General features: G+C 54.4%; 1 protein-coding gene across 1 annotated transcript in view; it reads right to left on the reverse strand.

Moving 5' to 3' along the window:
* The window catches only part of ZAN (zonadhesin), a 32,058-nt gene extending 17,547 nt beyond the window's left edge, over window positions 1-14,511 (reverse strand). The window contains exons 1-19 of the mRNA XM_060124055.1: window positions 14,466-14,511; window positions 13,371-13,430; window positions 12,742-12,888; window positions 12,329-12,600; window positions 12,065-12,152; window positions 11,118-11,270; window positions 9,044-9,208; window positions 8,615-8,706; window positions 8,351-8,429; window positions 8,113-8,259; window positions 7,308-7,579; window positions 6,914-6,998; window positions 5,664-6,440; window positions 4,821-5,005; window positions 2,412-2,553; window positions 2,132-2,248; window positions 1,508-1,632; window positions 1,167-1,312; window positions 364-507 (exon numbers count right to left, since the gene is read on the reverse strand). Of these exons, the coding sequence (XP_059980038.1) occupies window positions 364-507; window positions 1,167-1,312; window positions 1,508-1,632; window positions 2,132-2,248; window positions 2,412-2,553; window positions 4,821-5,005; window positions 5,664-6,440; window positions 6,914-6,998; window positions 7,308-7,579; window positions 8,113-8,259; window positions 8,351-8,429; window positions 8,615-8,706; window positions 9,044-9,208; window positions 11,118-11,270; window positions 12,065-12,152; window positions 12,329-12,600; window positions 12,742-12,888; window positions 13,371-13,430; window positions 14,466-14,511 (3,242 nt within the window). The remainder of the gene's footprint in view (window positions 1-363; window positions 508-1,166; window positions 1,313-1,507; window positions 1,633-2,131; window positions 2,249-2,411; window positions 2,554-4,820; window positions 5,006-5,663; window positions 6,441-6,913; window positions 6,999-7,307; window positions 7,580-8,112; window positions 8,260-8,350; window positions 8,430-8,614; window positions 8,707-9,043; window positions 9,209-11,117; window positions 11,271-12,064; window positions 12,153-12,328; window positions 12,601-12,741; window positions 12,889-13,370; window positions 13,431-14,465) is intronic.
* Between the last annotated feature and the right edge of the window lie 1,556 nt (window positions 14,512-16,067).

Raw genomic sequence — 16,067 nt, forward strand, 5'->3', positions numbered from 1 at the left:
GAAGAGACCCACCCCAAACGCCCTAAGGACCGAGGCTCACCTCCACGCCCAGCCCGCCCCAACAGTCTCCCGGCTCTCGGCATCCCCTAGTGGAGAACATCTGAACACCAAGAGGTGGGAAAACTTGGATCCGAGCAAGCAAGAGGCGGGGCTGCCCACAGTCGCCTGGGGACGACTGACTGATGGTGGGGCTGGGGGTGAACGTGGTGGCAATGAACTCTGCTGGGAATGGGAGTGGGGAGAAGAATGACAGACATGGGGGTGTGCAGCAGAGGAGAAAAGGGGTGATGCCAGTCGGGATTCTTGGTTCCTCGAAGGGGCAAAGGAGCAGGAGGGTGGAGACAGAGGCGGGGAGGCCCTCACTCGTGGTCTTCATCCTCCGAGGCCCGCCAGCTGATACCCAGCTCCGTCTCATCTCGCGCTGGTCTACCATCCGGCTTCTGGTTGTCGTTGCTACTGTCTCCATCATAGTTGCCACAGAAACCGCAGAGTTTGCCAGAGTAGGTGCTGCGGGGGGGCCGGGGGGAGGGGAGGAGGAGGCGTTAGTGGAGAGAAGGGGCCTCCGGCATCTGAGGGACCACAGCAGAGAGGAGATGAGTCGCGGGGGCCACTGGCACGAGGCGGGTGGAGGATGCAGAGGTGCAGACTCGGAACAAGGGTTCCACGCCAGGCACCAGGCACGCAAGGGCCCCAAGCTCTCACTCTCGAGCCACCTTGACGTCTCCCCTCGTCCTCTTCTGCTCACACTTCCTCTTCCAGCCATAACAAACTTCTTGCTGGCCCTAAGACATTCTACTTTTTCCCTCGCAATGACTGTTCACTATTTCTATAGTCTTTCCTTCCCTTGTTTGGCCATCTGAGGAGCTACTCATCCTTGAAGACTGCAGTCAAGGGACCACTCTTCTGGAGGCTCCCACGACTCATTAGCAACTCCTTCTAGAACATTCCCAAAGCCTTGTGTATATATCCTGCTACTATCACACTGCCCTGAAACCATTTCCTCCCCCTCCTCAACCAAAGGGAGGCCTGCCCGTTGAGCTAGGTGTCTCCTACCCACGACTGAGAATTAGCGCCTGGGATGGCAGGGGCCGGGGATGGGAGGGTCCCGGGAGAGGGAGGGGCAGGGTGGGAGGAGTGGTAGCTGCCTGGCTGGGTCGCCCCCTCACCTGGGCACGCTCACAGACAGCTGCTGGTCACCATCCCATCTCACCCGCAGACCGAATGCCGTCTGCAGCTGCACAGATCGCCCACTTGGAGTCAGGAAGATGCCTTTAGAAGGTATGGCTGGGAGGGTGACTCGCTGATCCCCAACCTGGAAGGCGGGGCCGAGGGAGGAGACCGAGAGACAGATCCGGGGGTCAAGGAGGACCCCCAGCGGACTCCCAGATCCCCACCGCCACGCTAATGACCTCTTCTGCTCCACGTGGAATGCTCTGGAGGAGATGGGCGGGACAAGGCCACAGCCAAGGCCAGCAGCCCTGCAGGGCTGAGTGGAGAACGGACTCACCAGCGTGTGTCTGCCCTTGAGCAGGGTGATGGTAGTTTCGGGCAGAGTCACGTAGACCTTGCTCAGGCAGGACACGCCCTCCTGTCCTCGCTCCTCTTGCTTCACCGTCAGCCTGAAGAATGGCTCTGGGCAGGGAGAGGGGCGGAGAGCGCCCAGGGGCCCATTCCAGAAGCATTTCTGAGCACCCCTGAGGGTGCCACCCCCAACCGGCCCTGCGCCCTGCGAGGATAAAGGGCCACAAAGGTGGCGGCTCTACGGTTCAAGAGGGGAGGAAGGACCCTGGCAGGAGTGGGGCGTCGTCCAGAACAGCGTGGGGCTGTGTGCCACGAATCTGTCCCCCCAGGGCACAGGGACCTCCTCTGCCAGGCACTCCCTAGTCCAAGCCAGCCAAGGAAGCGACGGATCCGGAGAGGAGTCCTAACCCGCATTTTCCCCATGGTCTGGTCCTCACAAAGTCCTGCTTGGGGATGGACGTGTCATCCCTTGCTCGACCGCCGGCCTTGCTCCCATCTTGCCCCTGCCAGCGGCTCTGGCCCTTTCCTGCCGGCCAGTGCACCCCATGCCCAGCTCTTCTGATCTCAGACCCCACGCCCAGGCCGTGGGGGGGCACCTCCAGGGGCCTACCCGTCGAGTTGCCACAGGGTTGGGCCAGGATGTAGGTGCACTTGCCCATGAAGCTAAAGTGCCTCCCGTCGAAGGTGAGGTAATGCGGGTCTCCGTAGATGAAGCAGGTGGCAGTACCTGCCGAGGGGACACCGGGGACATGTGAAGCTGGTTCACCAGGCCAGGCCCCAGGGCCCACCTCACCCACCCAGTGGCCTGCCCGGGCTCCCCTGGTCGAGGGAGGGATGGGGGCCCTGGTGTCACACCCGCGTGGACAGGTGGGACAGCCTGAGGGTCTCACCACGGGGGCGGCATCCGTACTGGCCATTCTTCAGCTGGCATACTGCATGTGTCCCGCACGTGTGGGGCTGGCACTCCGTCCGACCGCCGGGCTGGCAGCGGCAACGTTCTGTGCAGTTGGGGCTGAACCACCCCGTCCCTGGCTGAGGGAAAGGGGGCCGGAGTCACGAGGCCGTAGCTCCTGGGCAGACTCTGTCATCCCATGCTGTAGTCCCCTCTCCTCCTGCAGACCTCACCTTGCTCAGACTCCTCTCCTCATTGCCTACCAGATATTCCTGCTCACCCCAGGCCCTTTGCACATGCTGTGCTGGAACGTGTCCCTCTCCCTCTCTCTAACCCATTCCTGTGCAACTAGCGGAGTTCAGCTCAAGGGTTGCTACCTTCTCAGGAAGACTCTCCAGACCTCCTTGACTACCTCTGGGTACCTTTCCTTCCCAGGACTTACCACAATTGCACTTTTATATTCATCTTTGTGATTATTTGATAAGCGCCCCCGCGAGGGACCATGTCTATCTTTACTCACTATCTCAGCGCCAACACGTAGCACAGTGCCTGGCAAAGAGTTCTCATTTAATAAATACTTACTGAATGAAAGAACGAACCAACATCCTATGTGCCCCCCGGAATCTGACAGCATTAGGAGAGCAAGGACATGCCCTATTCGTGGTTACCCCAATGCCGAGAGGTTTGAAGGTACCCAATAAACGTTTATTGAATGCATAAGTGAACATACAATAAGTTCGTATGTGTCTCCCGGGGCAGAGGGAAGAGATGCTTGGTACTGATGGTTGTGACAGATAGTTCTACCCGGGCTGCAGCTGAAGCTACTCCCAAGAGTGACGCAGGGACGCCCGGGAGACCGGTCAAGAGGGCTGGAGGAGGAAGGGGCCCCCGAAGAGGCAAGCAAGAAACTCGGACGCCCCGTGGGGAGAATGCCGGAGCTGAGAAGAGGAACTGATGCTAATGAATAGCTGACTGAACTTCTGCTTCACAGGTCGCATATATTTACCATAAATTGCTAACAATGGTGATTAGCATTTATTAAGTAATTGCTCTGTGTCAGGATCTAATCTCACCTTCACAACAACCTAATGAGGTAGAAAATCTTGTTGTGCCCATTTTATAGATATGGGAACAGATCTGAAGAAGGCAAGAAAGAACCTCGCCCAGGGTCACTCTGCAAACGAGTGGCGGAGCGGGGATTTGACCTCAGATTGGCCTGACTCTTGGGCGGCTCTGTCCAATACAGTGGCCACCAGCCACATGCCACTGAGCTCCTGAGATGCGGCCGGTGCAAACTGACACAGGCTGTAAGTGGAAAATACACACTGGAGTTTGAAGACTTAGTAGGGAAAAAAAAAAAAAAGGTACGCAAATGATCTCATTGATAACCATTGATTACAGGCTAAAACGGGTAGATGACTGGAGTTAACTTAACCTGTTTCCTTGCACTTTTTCTTTTTTTTGTTTTTCGGCCTCACTCGTGGCTTGCGGGATCTTAGTTCCCCAAGCAGGGATTGAACCCGGGCCCTCAGCAGTGAGAGTGTGGAGTCCTAACCACTGGGCCACCAGGGAATTCCCTCCTTGTAGTTTTTTTTTTTTTTAATGTGGCTATTAGGACAAGTAAATGCTGTGTGAGGTTTGCATGCCATCCCTTTTGGACAGCGCTGGCCCGGAGCCTGTGCTCCACCAGAATCTCCCCGGGGGATGGGAATGGGCATCAATTAGGAGAGACAAGAACAGTATCTCCTCTCCTTTGACCTAGCCTATCAAAATTGGCAAGTTCCGTTGGAAGAAGGTTCTGGAATGCCTCATTCTGCCCTGAAAATGCCTGAACACAGTCAGTGTCCAGGGCTCTCTGTATACTCAGGGACGCCTGACTTTCCTCAGGATGGAGATAAGGGCCCTGCACCACCTGGCTGGTCTATGGTCTAATGCATCATGGCTGCCAGTGCAGGACGGAGAAATACAGAAATATCAAAGCTGCCAGGAGCACCGAGGACAGGGCCACGGGCTGACAAGATCTTCCACACAGCCTAGTGTCAGGCTGGGCCAAAGCAGACGCTTAACAAGTATTTATTGTGTGAACAGAGCCGAGGGACTTCCCTGGTGGTCCAGTGGTTAAGACTCCGCACTTCCACTGCAAGGGGCACAGGTTCAATCCCTGGTCAGGGAACTAAGATCCCACATGCCGTGTGGCGTGGCCAAGAAAAGAAAATAATAAAGTTAAGGCAAAAAAACCACACACCGAATGAATGACTCCACCACCGTGTCACAGCTGCCGGCGAGCTGACCCCTTGGGAATGTCCCATGGAGCCAAATTCATGTCACCTGGGGAGCAGGTGGCGCTGGACCCCAGGTGTTCTGCTCTCAGTCTCCCTCAGAGGATCTGAGCATCCTGGGGTCTCACCTTATAGTGATTGTCATTGTAGGAGCAATTGCAGGAAGAGGCATTGATGCAGCGGGAGTCGCTGAACAGAAAGCCAGGATCGCAGACACAGCCGGACTTGCAAAGGAGCCCACAGCTGGGCGCGGGGCTCTGGCAGGATGCTGGGCAGGCGCAGCGCTCGTAGTGGGCATTCGGCGGGCAGCTCACTGAGGGGAAAACAGCCTCCGTCAAGCCCCCGGCTTTCCTCCTGTCTCCCCTCTACCCCCCACTCCCGTTCTTCTTGAAGAAGGAGGTCCATGTTACTCCGCCATTCAAAGGAAGGAAGTCCTGACACAAACTACAATCTGGATGAACCTTGACAACAACATATGCTGAGAAAAAAGAAGCCAGGTCCTCGGTATGAAATGTACCGAACAGACAGAACGCAGATTCGTGGTTGCCAGGGGCTGGGGGGCGGGGGGAATGGGAGTGACCGCTAACGGGTACGGGCTTTCCTTATGGGGTGATGCAAATATCCTGACATGGAAAAGTGAGGATGGCTGCACAGTCTTGTGAATATGCTAAAACCACCAAATCATACACTTTGAAAGGATGAATTTTTACGGCAGTGAATTATATCTCAATTTAAAAAAAAAGCAATAGTAAGTCTAGTGCTTGGTTCCCAACAACTCCCGCTTCCCCATGCCCACCCCACTGCGGCCCTCTCACTCAGGGTCATCCTCATCATCCTTTCTAAAGTCATCGTGTCTGGTTCCCCTCTCCTCTGAGAGTGCAGTTTTCTACTGGAAGCGTCCGTTTCCCCAGCCCTCTCCCCTCATCACTGTCTCTGACTTTCAGCTCTTTGTCCAATGCTCCACCACAAACCTGGAGTAGGTCTTGGGGTTGCAGTGGTGGCCGGGGTCACGGTGGTCATGGAGGTACTTGGCATCACGAAAACTGTTGGCCAGGTGGGTACAAGAGTTGGGCTGGGCTGGGGTGTCGTGGGAACTGTGGGCCTTTCGGTGGGGACTGTGGGTTTTTCCGTGGGGATGGTGGTCCTTTCTGTGGGGACGGTGGGTTTTTCTGTGGGGATGGTGGTCTTTTTAGTGGGGATGGTGGTCCTTTCTGTGGGGACGGTGGGTTTTTCTGTGGGGATGGTGGTCTTTTTAGTGGGGATGGTGGTCCTTTCGGTGGGGACCGTGGTTTTTTCTGTGGGGATGGTGGTCTTTTTAGTGGGGATGGTGGTCCTTTCGGTGGGGACCGTGGGTTTTTCTGTGGGGATGGTGGTCTTTTTAGTGGGGATGGTGGTCCTTTCGGTGGGGACCGTGGGTTTTTCTGTGGGGATGGTGGTCTTTTTAGTGGGGATGGTGGTCCTTTTGGTGGGGACCGTGGGTTTTTCTGTGGGGATGGTGGTCTTTTTAGTGGGGAAGGTGGTCCTTTCGGTGGGGACCGTGGGTTTTTCTGTGGGGATGGTGGTCTTTTTAGTGGGGAAGGTGGTCCTTTCGGTGGGGGCCACAGGTTTCCCTGTGGGGATGGTGAATATTTCAGTGGGGACGGTGGGTGTTTCCTCAGGGGCCACAAGTTTCTCTGTGCAGACAGGGGTTTCAGGAGGGCCAGTGCAGGTAACGGCAGGTTTGGAAGGAGGCGCTACTGATGCAGGTCCTGCAAAGAAAATAAATCCCTGGAGTTTAGTCAGAATGGTACCACCCCGCCCTTGACTCACATCTAATTGGAATGGGTGCGCTCAAAGCAGTAACTCATTCACGCCTCTCCTTCTCCTCCCTGCCCCAGCCTCCACTCAGGTAACACTGACCAACACCATTCCTAACATATGTCCGATCTTGCGCCGGGTACAGGAAACAAATAACAAATAGGATATCAGCCTTCCCTTTGGGATCACCATTCACTAGGTGAGGGGTCTGACCCCAGAAATCCACGGCGTCAAAGTCCCACTCACTCAAGCAAGCATTCTGATGGGGCTGGGAAGGTACGGGTGGGCAGAATATAGGGAACAAAGCTGCGTGAGGACTCGACACAAAAGAGGACTTGCATTTTAAGCAGCTCACGCAGAGAAGCCCAAGAGATGGTCATCCTGGAGCATGGCCCCCTTTCCGGGACCTGGGGTTTTGTCTTACCTTGACAGGTCCCGTGACTGATCAAGATGAAACTCAGAGCAACAATGAAGGCGGTGCTGGTGCCCCTCTCAGCCTCAAACATCAGCTGAAGGTACGAGGGAGAAAGAAGCAAGAGAGAGATGAAAGTGAATCCCCGTCAACTCAGAGACTCTCCGGGCAGAGGGTCTGTCCTCTGCTAAGATGTCGCCTTGTTCTGGCCTCAACAGTGCAACGGGGGCCCGGGCCCCTTCCAGGAGCCAGAGAGCCTCACAGGGAACACAGAGCACCCTCTGCTCTGCTGTTTTTCCAGTGTCCCATCCTCTCAGCCCTGGTTGTGCTCCCTGATCCCAGGCGTTATGTCCCCCTCACCTGGCCTCACAGTGACACTTAAAGAGCGACTCTCTCTGTCTCTCACCTGCATGGGCTGTTGATGTCCCGAAGGGACGGTGATGGAGACGTTCAGCCAGTCAGCGCTTTGAGACCCAACTCGTTCCCAGAGAGGAGTTGGGGAGCTGTCTGCAGGGCTCCCCAGCAGAAGCCTGAGCTTTGTGCCATTCCCGAGGCCATACATGTGGTAGGTAAACTCCACACAGATCGCACCCAGGGCACAGAAGGTCCGGCTCGTCAGTCTGAAAGACTGGCCTGCCTGGGAGAACTTGTCAGCCTCAAGGTAGACAAAGTGACCCTCTGGGCAAAAGAAGGGAACAGGCAAGGTGAGAAACCTGCAGAGGACAAGTCTGGTGCTTTCTTGAGCGACATCTTGCTTTCCAAATGGGGACTTGATGCAAACACCCAAACTCCCCACATTGCAGTGGGGTGTTTGTTTGTTTGTTTTGTTTTTTTCTCTGCTCATTTTAGACTTCTAACTAAGAAGGCAGGATCAGAAAGAAAGGGAAAACCAAGCCGGCAACCCAGATTCCTTTGTTGGCTGCACCAGTCAATGTCTTGACTGAAAATGACCCAGTGGATTTTGAGGCCTTGGGCTCAATGAAGCACTATACCTGGATCTTCTGGGGGTTTCAAGTGACCCCAGAACCACGAGAATCCTCAGCTCACTCTACCTCTGTGGCCTCCACAGCTCTGGCCCCATGGCGGCTTCCCAGGAAACACCCGCTGGCTGACCCTCACCGCCTACACCTTGCGTCAATCATACCAGTCCACCCCCTCGCTGGGAGCAGATTCAGTAACTCGTTGGCTTGAGGGGTCCTCCATCTCCTCACCTCCATTAAGGGAGGCTCCCGAGGGGCCTGTACCCTGGATGAGCGTGTTTTTACTTCCCTGGGTCCAGTGTCCGCCATCCTGTAATGCCTGGACCCAGTCACAGAAGGGATGGGCCTCATCTTCAAAGTCACACTGAGGAAAGCTCTCTGGGGGATCAAAATGGGAGATGGGAGAAATCTGGGCCATGCTCTCTATTCCTCCCCCATCCCCAACCCCCATTCTCAGAGCTGCTCTCACCCCCGCAGGGAGCAATGCTGATTGCATCCACCGCCACCACTGGCTCTGGGATCTCCCCAAACACGCCCACCACGGTGAACTGAAGAGAGAGGGAGAAGGGGCCGGGAGTGAGCAAACAGCCCAAATGTTCAGCCCCCTCCATTTGATTTTACTCTCTTCAGGGACCCAGGCACGCAGCTTCCAGGGCCCAGATCTTCAGTCCTTGTCAATAACAGGTGCGCCTCCCACGTCCAAGGAGACCTGACACCTCCTGCTCCTCTGTACCTGAATCTGTCCCTGGCCTGTGTAATTGACAGAAACGGGCTGCCAGTTGGGTCCGGGTTGTCCTGAAAAGAGTGTGTGTTTCCGGCGGCTGCCTACAATGGAAGGAACCCAAGAGAGCAGTGAGATGACTGGGGGCTGGAAAATGACTTCAAACCTATACTCAGAAGGATGAGTAGCAGAGGGACCACTTGAAGTGGATTCCCCTCCCCGACGTGCAAGCACGTCCTTCTCTCTCTCACTCTCCTGGCGTTTTTATCTATTTTTCCAGAACCCTGTGCCTTCCGCTCCCAAATTCCACTCCGCAGAATCATCTTGCAAGTATCCCAGGCTTCCCCAGACCCCAAGAGATGCCCCCACGTTTCCTCGTCAACCCAACCCTGGGAGAAGAGCCTCAGGACAGTGTAAATGCCATGACGTTGTCACTCTCACCCAAGTCAGAAGCATAGACCGTGAGGGCTGCGCCAGGAGACTGGCCACGTAGGGTGTAGTGAAAGGACAGGCTCAGGCAGCCGAAGGACTGGAGCACAGGGCTCAGGAGGGCAGAGCTCTGCCTCGGTTTTGCATTCTTGGGGTCCAGGAGCATGTAGAAGCCACCTGGGAAGGAAAAGGCCAGTAAAGTGGGGGATGGCACAGGGATAGGGGCTGCGAGGGCAGGGAGCCTGGCCCTGGGGAGCCCTAACAATTGCCTAGGATCAGCCAGCGCTGAGATGGGCCTAAACCCATCACACGACTGGCTGAGACCTCGGTTCCTTCCAGAAGTGCTTGGCAGGTCTCGGTGAGGACGCGGGCGCCGCCCAAGAAACGCGGCATCCTCTCAGAAGCAGCCAGAATCCTGTCCTTTGGATTCAGACTTTTGAGGTCCCCCCACAGTCACATCCTCTTCCTTTTCTTAACCCACTGGACATAGCTGCTTCACGCAAAGTGGTGAGAGTCCCGATCTGATGCGGACCTGCAGGGATCTCCTGCCCCCTGCCGCCAGCTCACGCAGCCAATCAGCCTGGACCTCGCTCCGTGACGCAACTGGTAGCCATGGGAAGGAGGGGGGAATTAAAGAGGCCTCCGACCGCGCGCACGCACGTGCCGGACGCCCCACGGGGTTCTGCCTGGAGAGTGAAACCCGAAAAGGTGTCCTTCTGAAAGGGAGAGAAGACGGCTGAAGAGGAGGGAGTGGGCAGAAGTGCGAGAGAAAAGAAAGGAGCCAACAGGGAAGAAGGAGGGAAAGAGTAAAATGGTGAAAGAACGCAACAAGTGTCCATACTGGGACGTCTGAGAAATGGAAAAGGAGATGCGGGAGAGAAAGAGGAAAGATGGAAGAACGTAAGGAAGGGAGCAAGGTGGAAAAAGGAAGAGAGAGAAAATGGAAACAAACAAACAAACAAACAAACAAACCCAACGACGTTTACTGAAACTGCTGGGCACGGGATTTGGTGCTAAATCTAAGGGGGATGCAGAGATGGGCTGGCCCTGCCCTGTTCTCCAGGGGCTTAGAATGAACGTGGGCTGGGGTTTTCACCAGGTCTTTCTAGAAAGCAAACCTCAGGCAGCAGGAAAGATCAGAGGAAGGAGAGCAAGGATTTGGGGGGGAGGGAAGGATGGAGAAGAATGGCCTCTGTCCTTGCCCCATCCCTTCAGTGGATTCTCATACAAAAAAACCCAGGTGATCCTTTTAAACGTAAGTAGATAAGGTCACTCCTCTGCTCCAAATCCTGCAAGGGCTCCCCATCCACATAGAATAAAAGCCACAATCAGTCCTGACAATGGTCTGCCCCTCCTAGGACCCGTCTGAGCTCATTCTTTCCATCCCAGCCACGAGGCTCCTTGCTGCACTTCAACACCCACCCCCCAAGCCACTGCTACCTCAGGGTCTTTGCATGGCTGGCCCCTCTGCTTAGAATGTTCTTCCCCTCGATAATTTCGTGCCTCACTCCCTCACCTCCTAAAAGTTTGTGCTCAAATGTGACCTGTCTGAGATCTACTCTGACCACCCTATTTAAAACTTACAACCCACCCTACCCTGCTCTCCCGATCCCCTTACTTTGTTCAACTTTTTTTTTTCTGATAGCACTGGTCATCTTAAAGCTTATATAATTTACTTCTTTATTGTTTCAGGAACTGTCTCCTCCTTGTCCCCCACCATCCTCTGTCTGTTTTGTAAGCTGATGCATCTCAATGGCCTGGGACTTGGCATATTGTAGGTGCTCAATAAATATTTGTTGGATGAATGAAGAAGGAAGGGTGCCAGGGAAAAGAGGTGAGGAGTCGGCTGTGCTGGGTCTACCGGCTGTAGGGCTTTTGGGGTGGCAGTGGGGGAAGCTGGCTGGGTGCTTAGAATCTGTTTTCTGTCCTGTAACTTAAGCTGATGGAGGTCTGAGCTCGCTGACTTTCGCCCCAGGCCATCCCAAGAGAGTTACTGTAGAGTGGTCAGGCAAGCATCGTAAACTCCCACAAAGGTCACTAGAAGCTCAGAAAGTCAAAGGACGGAAGAAGCATGGCCATTACTCACTACCAGGGCTAGAGAAGTCATCCTCAGGCCCCACGTTCGGCACCCCTGTTGACCCCTTCTTCTGGACCCACTTGGCCCCAGAGGCCGTCGGGATCCAGCTCCAGCCACAGAGATCATTTGGAGTGTCAAAACTGCACGTTTGCGTCTTGCAGACTGAGGGAAAAGGAAAGAGGAAGGATTTAGCTTTTTCTAAGGGGAGGCAGCTCAGAAAAGTATGCCTCCAACACAACATTGTTAATCAACTATACTCCAATATAAGATAAAAATTTTTAAAAAAAGAAAAGTATGCCTCAGTCTGGAGTCAGAACTCTTGAGTCTCAGCCTGGGTCCTAACGTGAGCCACGGCCGGCTTGCAAGCCAGATATGGACTTGCTCCCCCGTGGCTGTGTTCCTGGCACGGATTACTTAGGCTGCCCAAACCTCAGTTTCCCCATCGATAAACTGGGAACAACAGCACTGGCCTGTTGGAAGTTACACCCCGTGTGGGAGCATCTGGCGCAGTTCCTGTGCTCAGTAAGTGTTGGCTCCTTGCATGCAGCTTCTGGAATGTCCCTTCCCTTGAATTCGCTCCCCTCAAACCTCTAACATCAGCCTAGAGTGCTAATTCTGGATAGATCTGGGGTAACAGCCAGGTTGACCAAATGTCCAGGTTTGCCAGAGACTGAGGGGTTTCCTGAGATGCAGCACTTCCGTGCGAAAAGAGGGACCGCCCAGGGCAAATCAGAACGGCTGGTCACTCTAGGACAGGTGTCACCACAATTCTGTGTTCCAGGAGAACGTCTCTTTAGATGTGGCTGCTTCAGGGGTCAAAGGTGTGGGGTGTGGAAGTAAAGGGAAGCAAGTCGCCCCAGCTCTGGAAGAAACCAGGGTCTCGGTCCCTGAGCTACTCCTGCCACCTGGGCAGATGTATAGGCGTGGGGGGAAGAGGAGGAGGGACGGGGGCTCACCCCGACTGCAGGAGCCCCGACGGATAGAGATGGCATCCAGAGCGATGTCCAGATAAGCCGTGCTGCCCCTGACTCCTTCAAATGTCAGCTGCGGGAGGGAGGGGGGATCACCCACGCTGTGAGCCCCTTTGCCTCGGGCTCCCACTTTCCTGCCTGAATTCAGGTGGCCCAGCCCCCGTGCCCCTCCTTGTCCCAGCCCAGCCCCTCCTGGACCCCCCACAGCCAGATTCCCACTGGGACCCCAGGCCGTGTCTTCGGCCTTACCCGACTGGGCAGGATGCGCCCAATGGGCACCGTGATGGCGGTGGGTATCCAGGAGGGGCTCTGGGTGTTCCTGTGTTTCCAGAGTACGTTGGGGCGCTTGCCCTTGGGGTCCGTGGTCAACAGCAGCTTGAGCTGGGCGCCCCACGACGGCCCGAACATGTAGTAGGCGAAGCGCACGCAGAGGAGGCCTTGCTCCCATACGGGGGGGCTGCGCAGGCGCGCCACCCCGCCCGGGCGGAAGGTGTTGGAGTCCATGCGCAGGTAGTAGCCCTCTGGGGGAGGCAGAGCCAGGGATGGTGAGGCCCTGCCGCCCCCCTTCCCAGAGCCCGGGTATCACTTCCGGCCGCCTCCCTGCACCCAGATCCACCAGTGTCCACCTCCCAGATGCCTCCCTAAACCTTCGGCTTCCTCACCTCCATTGGGGTACCCGCCGGGGGGCGCGGTGCTGCTGTTGGGGGAGGGCTCACTGGCCCGAGTCCAGGCCCCGTCATCTTTAGACACTTGGCTCCAATCACAGAGGGGTTTGGAGTCATCCTCAAAATCACACTGGGTGAGAACGGCTGGGAAGAAAGGGCCACTGTGAGGCCAGGAGAGGGCAGAGGGGAGGGGGTCGGCTGCAGAGCCAGTGGGGCTGGGGGGGGGGTAGGAGGTGGGGGGAGGGAAGCAGAGCAGGGTTGCAAGGTGGCCACTAAGATTTAGGGTCCAGAGCAGAGATTTGGGAAAGGGAAGCTGAGAAATAAGTCTTCTCTTAGGAGAAATTCAGGGCTGGGGTCGGTGAGGGGCAGAATGACTAGGTCAGGGGTTGCAAACGGAGGTCGCAATCAGGCAGGCTTGTCTGGGAAGCATACATTCGTTGTTGTTCATTTGAATGTGGATGTTTCAGGCAGGACTTGTACTCTACTCCTCCCCGGTTCCCTCCCCGCTCCATCCTCTGAGGGCTGCCCTTCACACATTTATTACATATTTATGTCATCACCCTGCCTGAGGGCACCTGGGGTGGCCACCCCTGGGAGGGACTGAGCAGCCCCGGCTTCCAACTCACAGTTTTCCCTCGAGCTGCGAGAGACGGGCTTCCAGTCCAGAGGCTTCTCTTTCCTTGGCATTGATTTGGAGACAGAGAGAAAAAAAAAAATGTGATCCTCGTCGTTACCAAGAACTGTTAAGCCTCCAGGACTGTGAGCTTTCTGGAGGATTGTCCCTTTCTTTTTATCCATATTGTATCAACGTGTATGCAGTGACATATATTTACTTGAAGGTTTTCAAAAAGGTCACTCACAGCCTTCTCACCTTAAGCTGTCATCTGTCTCCTAGAAAGCATCTCCCCTCCAAGTTCCTCACATCCCCACTGGTCCCTCCACCCGTCTATGCCCTGGATGTCACGCGGGGTTCTCTCGCATGAGAAAGAACCAGTTTCTTTGTACGGGGAATTCTCACGCAGCGCCTAAGCGTTTGGCCCTGAGCAATCTCCTTCCTTCAGGTCGAGCTCTTCCTGTGCTGTAGCCCAAGTTTTCCCCACAGAGTAGGGACTGTATGGGTCCCATGTTGCCAGGTAGGTGTCAGGGATGGTATTGCCCCAACTGAACACACAGCTGAGCAACACCTTAGAAATTCCACAGAGAAGCCAGCTGCCCTTTTCCAGGTGGTGTGGGCCACGTAGAACAGCCCTTTGTTTTAGTAGTTCAAGTCCTGCTCGTTCAAATCCCCTCAAACAAGCTCCAGGACACCAAGCCACCCATCATTTCTTGCTGCTTCCTACTTGCTGTCTGTCTGTCGCTGGGTCTGCTCTGGGTGTTGTCCTTTTTCTGAGGGCCCGACCTCTCTCTCCTCCCCTGCCATGCTCAGACCTGTCTCCCCGGCTCTGCACCTCCTTCCTCTCTCCTCGCCCTTCAGCTCTGTCCTGCTCGCACTGAGCTGCTCACGCATCTCAGGTCCAGGCTTGTGGGCTGCGGGGCTCCACCCATTCCTGTTCAGCATCCTTCTCACACCCATCACTCCTGCCTTCCTTACCAGGGCCGTGCCCTTCATCGCTAGCCCACTTGCCCCTTCCAGCTTCGCCCCTCGCTCTTCCTCAGAGCCACCCCCAGCTGCCCCCTGAGCCCAGCTTACCAGGCAGGGGTAGGCATGAGGCCCTGGCCCCAGGCAGCCCCCAGCAGCAGCAGCAGAGTCCAGACTGGAGGAGCCATGCGGGACCTCAGAAGCAGCTCTCAGGGGAGAGGAGAAAGGCGGAGTGAGGGGCCCAGGCCACCTTATTCACCCCCACCCCTCCTCGCTTGGCACCCTCCTGAGGATGCCATGAACACTGGACAGAGAACACAAGAAAGCTCTGGGAAATGAAAACTGTGAGCGCTGAAATTTAGAAGCCAGTAGAAGAGTTATACATTGAAATCAAGAGAAATCAAAATGAGAGCAAGAGAGAAGGAAAGGAAGAAAGAAAGGAGAGACTTGGAGGGTTGGTCCAGGAAGCCTAACATTCAACCAGAAGGGTTCAAAAAAGAAAGAACAAAGGAAAAGAAATTACTTAAGAAAAACCACAGAAGAAGATTTCCCGGAACAGATGTATGAGTCTCTTGATTAAAAGGGGTCTGGTACGATGAATGCAGAGAGACCCATGAAAGGCACGTCATGAAATTTCAGAACATCAGGGCTGAAGAGAAGATCCTAAACACTTTCAGACAGAAGAAAGCAGGTCACGTACTAAGGATCAGGAATCAGCGTGACACGGGACTTTTCACTAGCAACCACGGATTCTATGAGGCAGTGGAACATTGTCTGCAGAATTCCAACAGAAAACCATTTCAAACCTAAAGTGCTATAGCTAGCAACAGTATCCAAGGCGACGGAAAGATGGAGTAAAGTGAGGACTGAAAATGCTTCTTGGCAAAGAATTGAAAAAGACAAGTCACAGAGGAAGACCTACAAGCAGCCAGTATACGTTGGAAAAGATGTTCTGCTTCTGGGACTTCCCTGGTGGTGCAGTGGTTAAGACTCCACGCTCCCAATGCAGGGGGCCCGGGTTTCATCCCTGGTCAGGGAACTAGATCCCACATGAGTGCCACAACTAAGAGTTTGCATGCCACAACTAAGGAGCAGGTGAGCCACAATTAAGGAGCCCACATACGGCAACTAAGGAGCCAGCAAGCCACAAGTAAGACCTGACACAACCAAATAAAAATAAATAAATAAATATGAAATTAAAAATTTTTTAAATGTTCTGCTTCTGTTATAAGAAGGGAAATGCTAGTCAAAACTACAACTTTCATGTTGACAACAATTTAAAAGATTGAAGCATTGAGTGTTGGCCAGAATGCAGGTAGACACACTAAAATACATTGATGCTAAGACTGCATGTTGGTGAAAACGTCTTAGAAGATAATTTGACAATGACCGTTTAACTTTCAAATGTGCTTATCTTTGACCCAGCGATACCTTTGTAGGAATCTTCCCACATAAATACGTGCGTATTTTCACAAAGATGTACATACCTTAAAGACGTTAATTGCAGCATCATTTACAATAGGAAAAGAAATCGAGGTTACCTAAATGTTTGCCAGGAGTTGTGTGTTTGGATCGTATTCAAGGAATATTATTTATACAAAGGAATATTATACAGGTATTAAAAAGAATGGCACTCCTCAAAAAATTGACAGTAGAATTACCATATTGCCCAGCAATTCCACTTCTGGGTATATGCCCAAAAGAATTGAAAGCAGGGACTTGAACAGATACTTGTACACCTATG

Source organism: Lagenorhynchus albirostris, chromosome 15 (genome assembly GCF_949774975.1).
Source record: "Lagenorhynchus albirostris chromosome 15, mLagAlb1.1, whole genome shotgun sequence".
NCBI lineage: Eukaryota > Metazoa > Chordata > Mammalia > Artiodactyla > Delphinidae > Lagenorhynchus > Lagenorhynchus albirostris.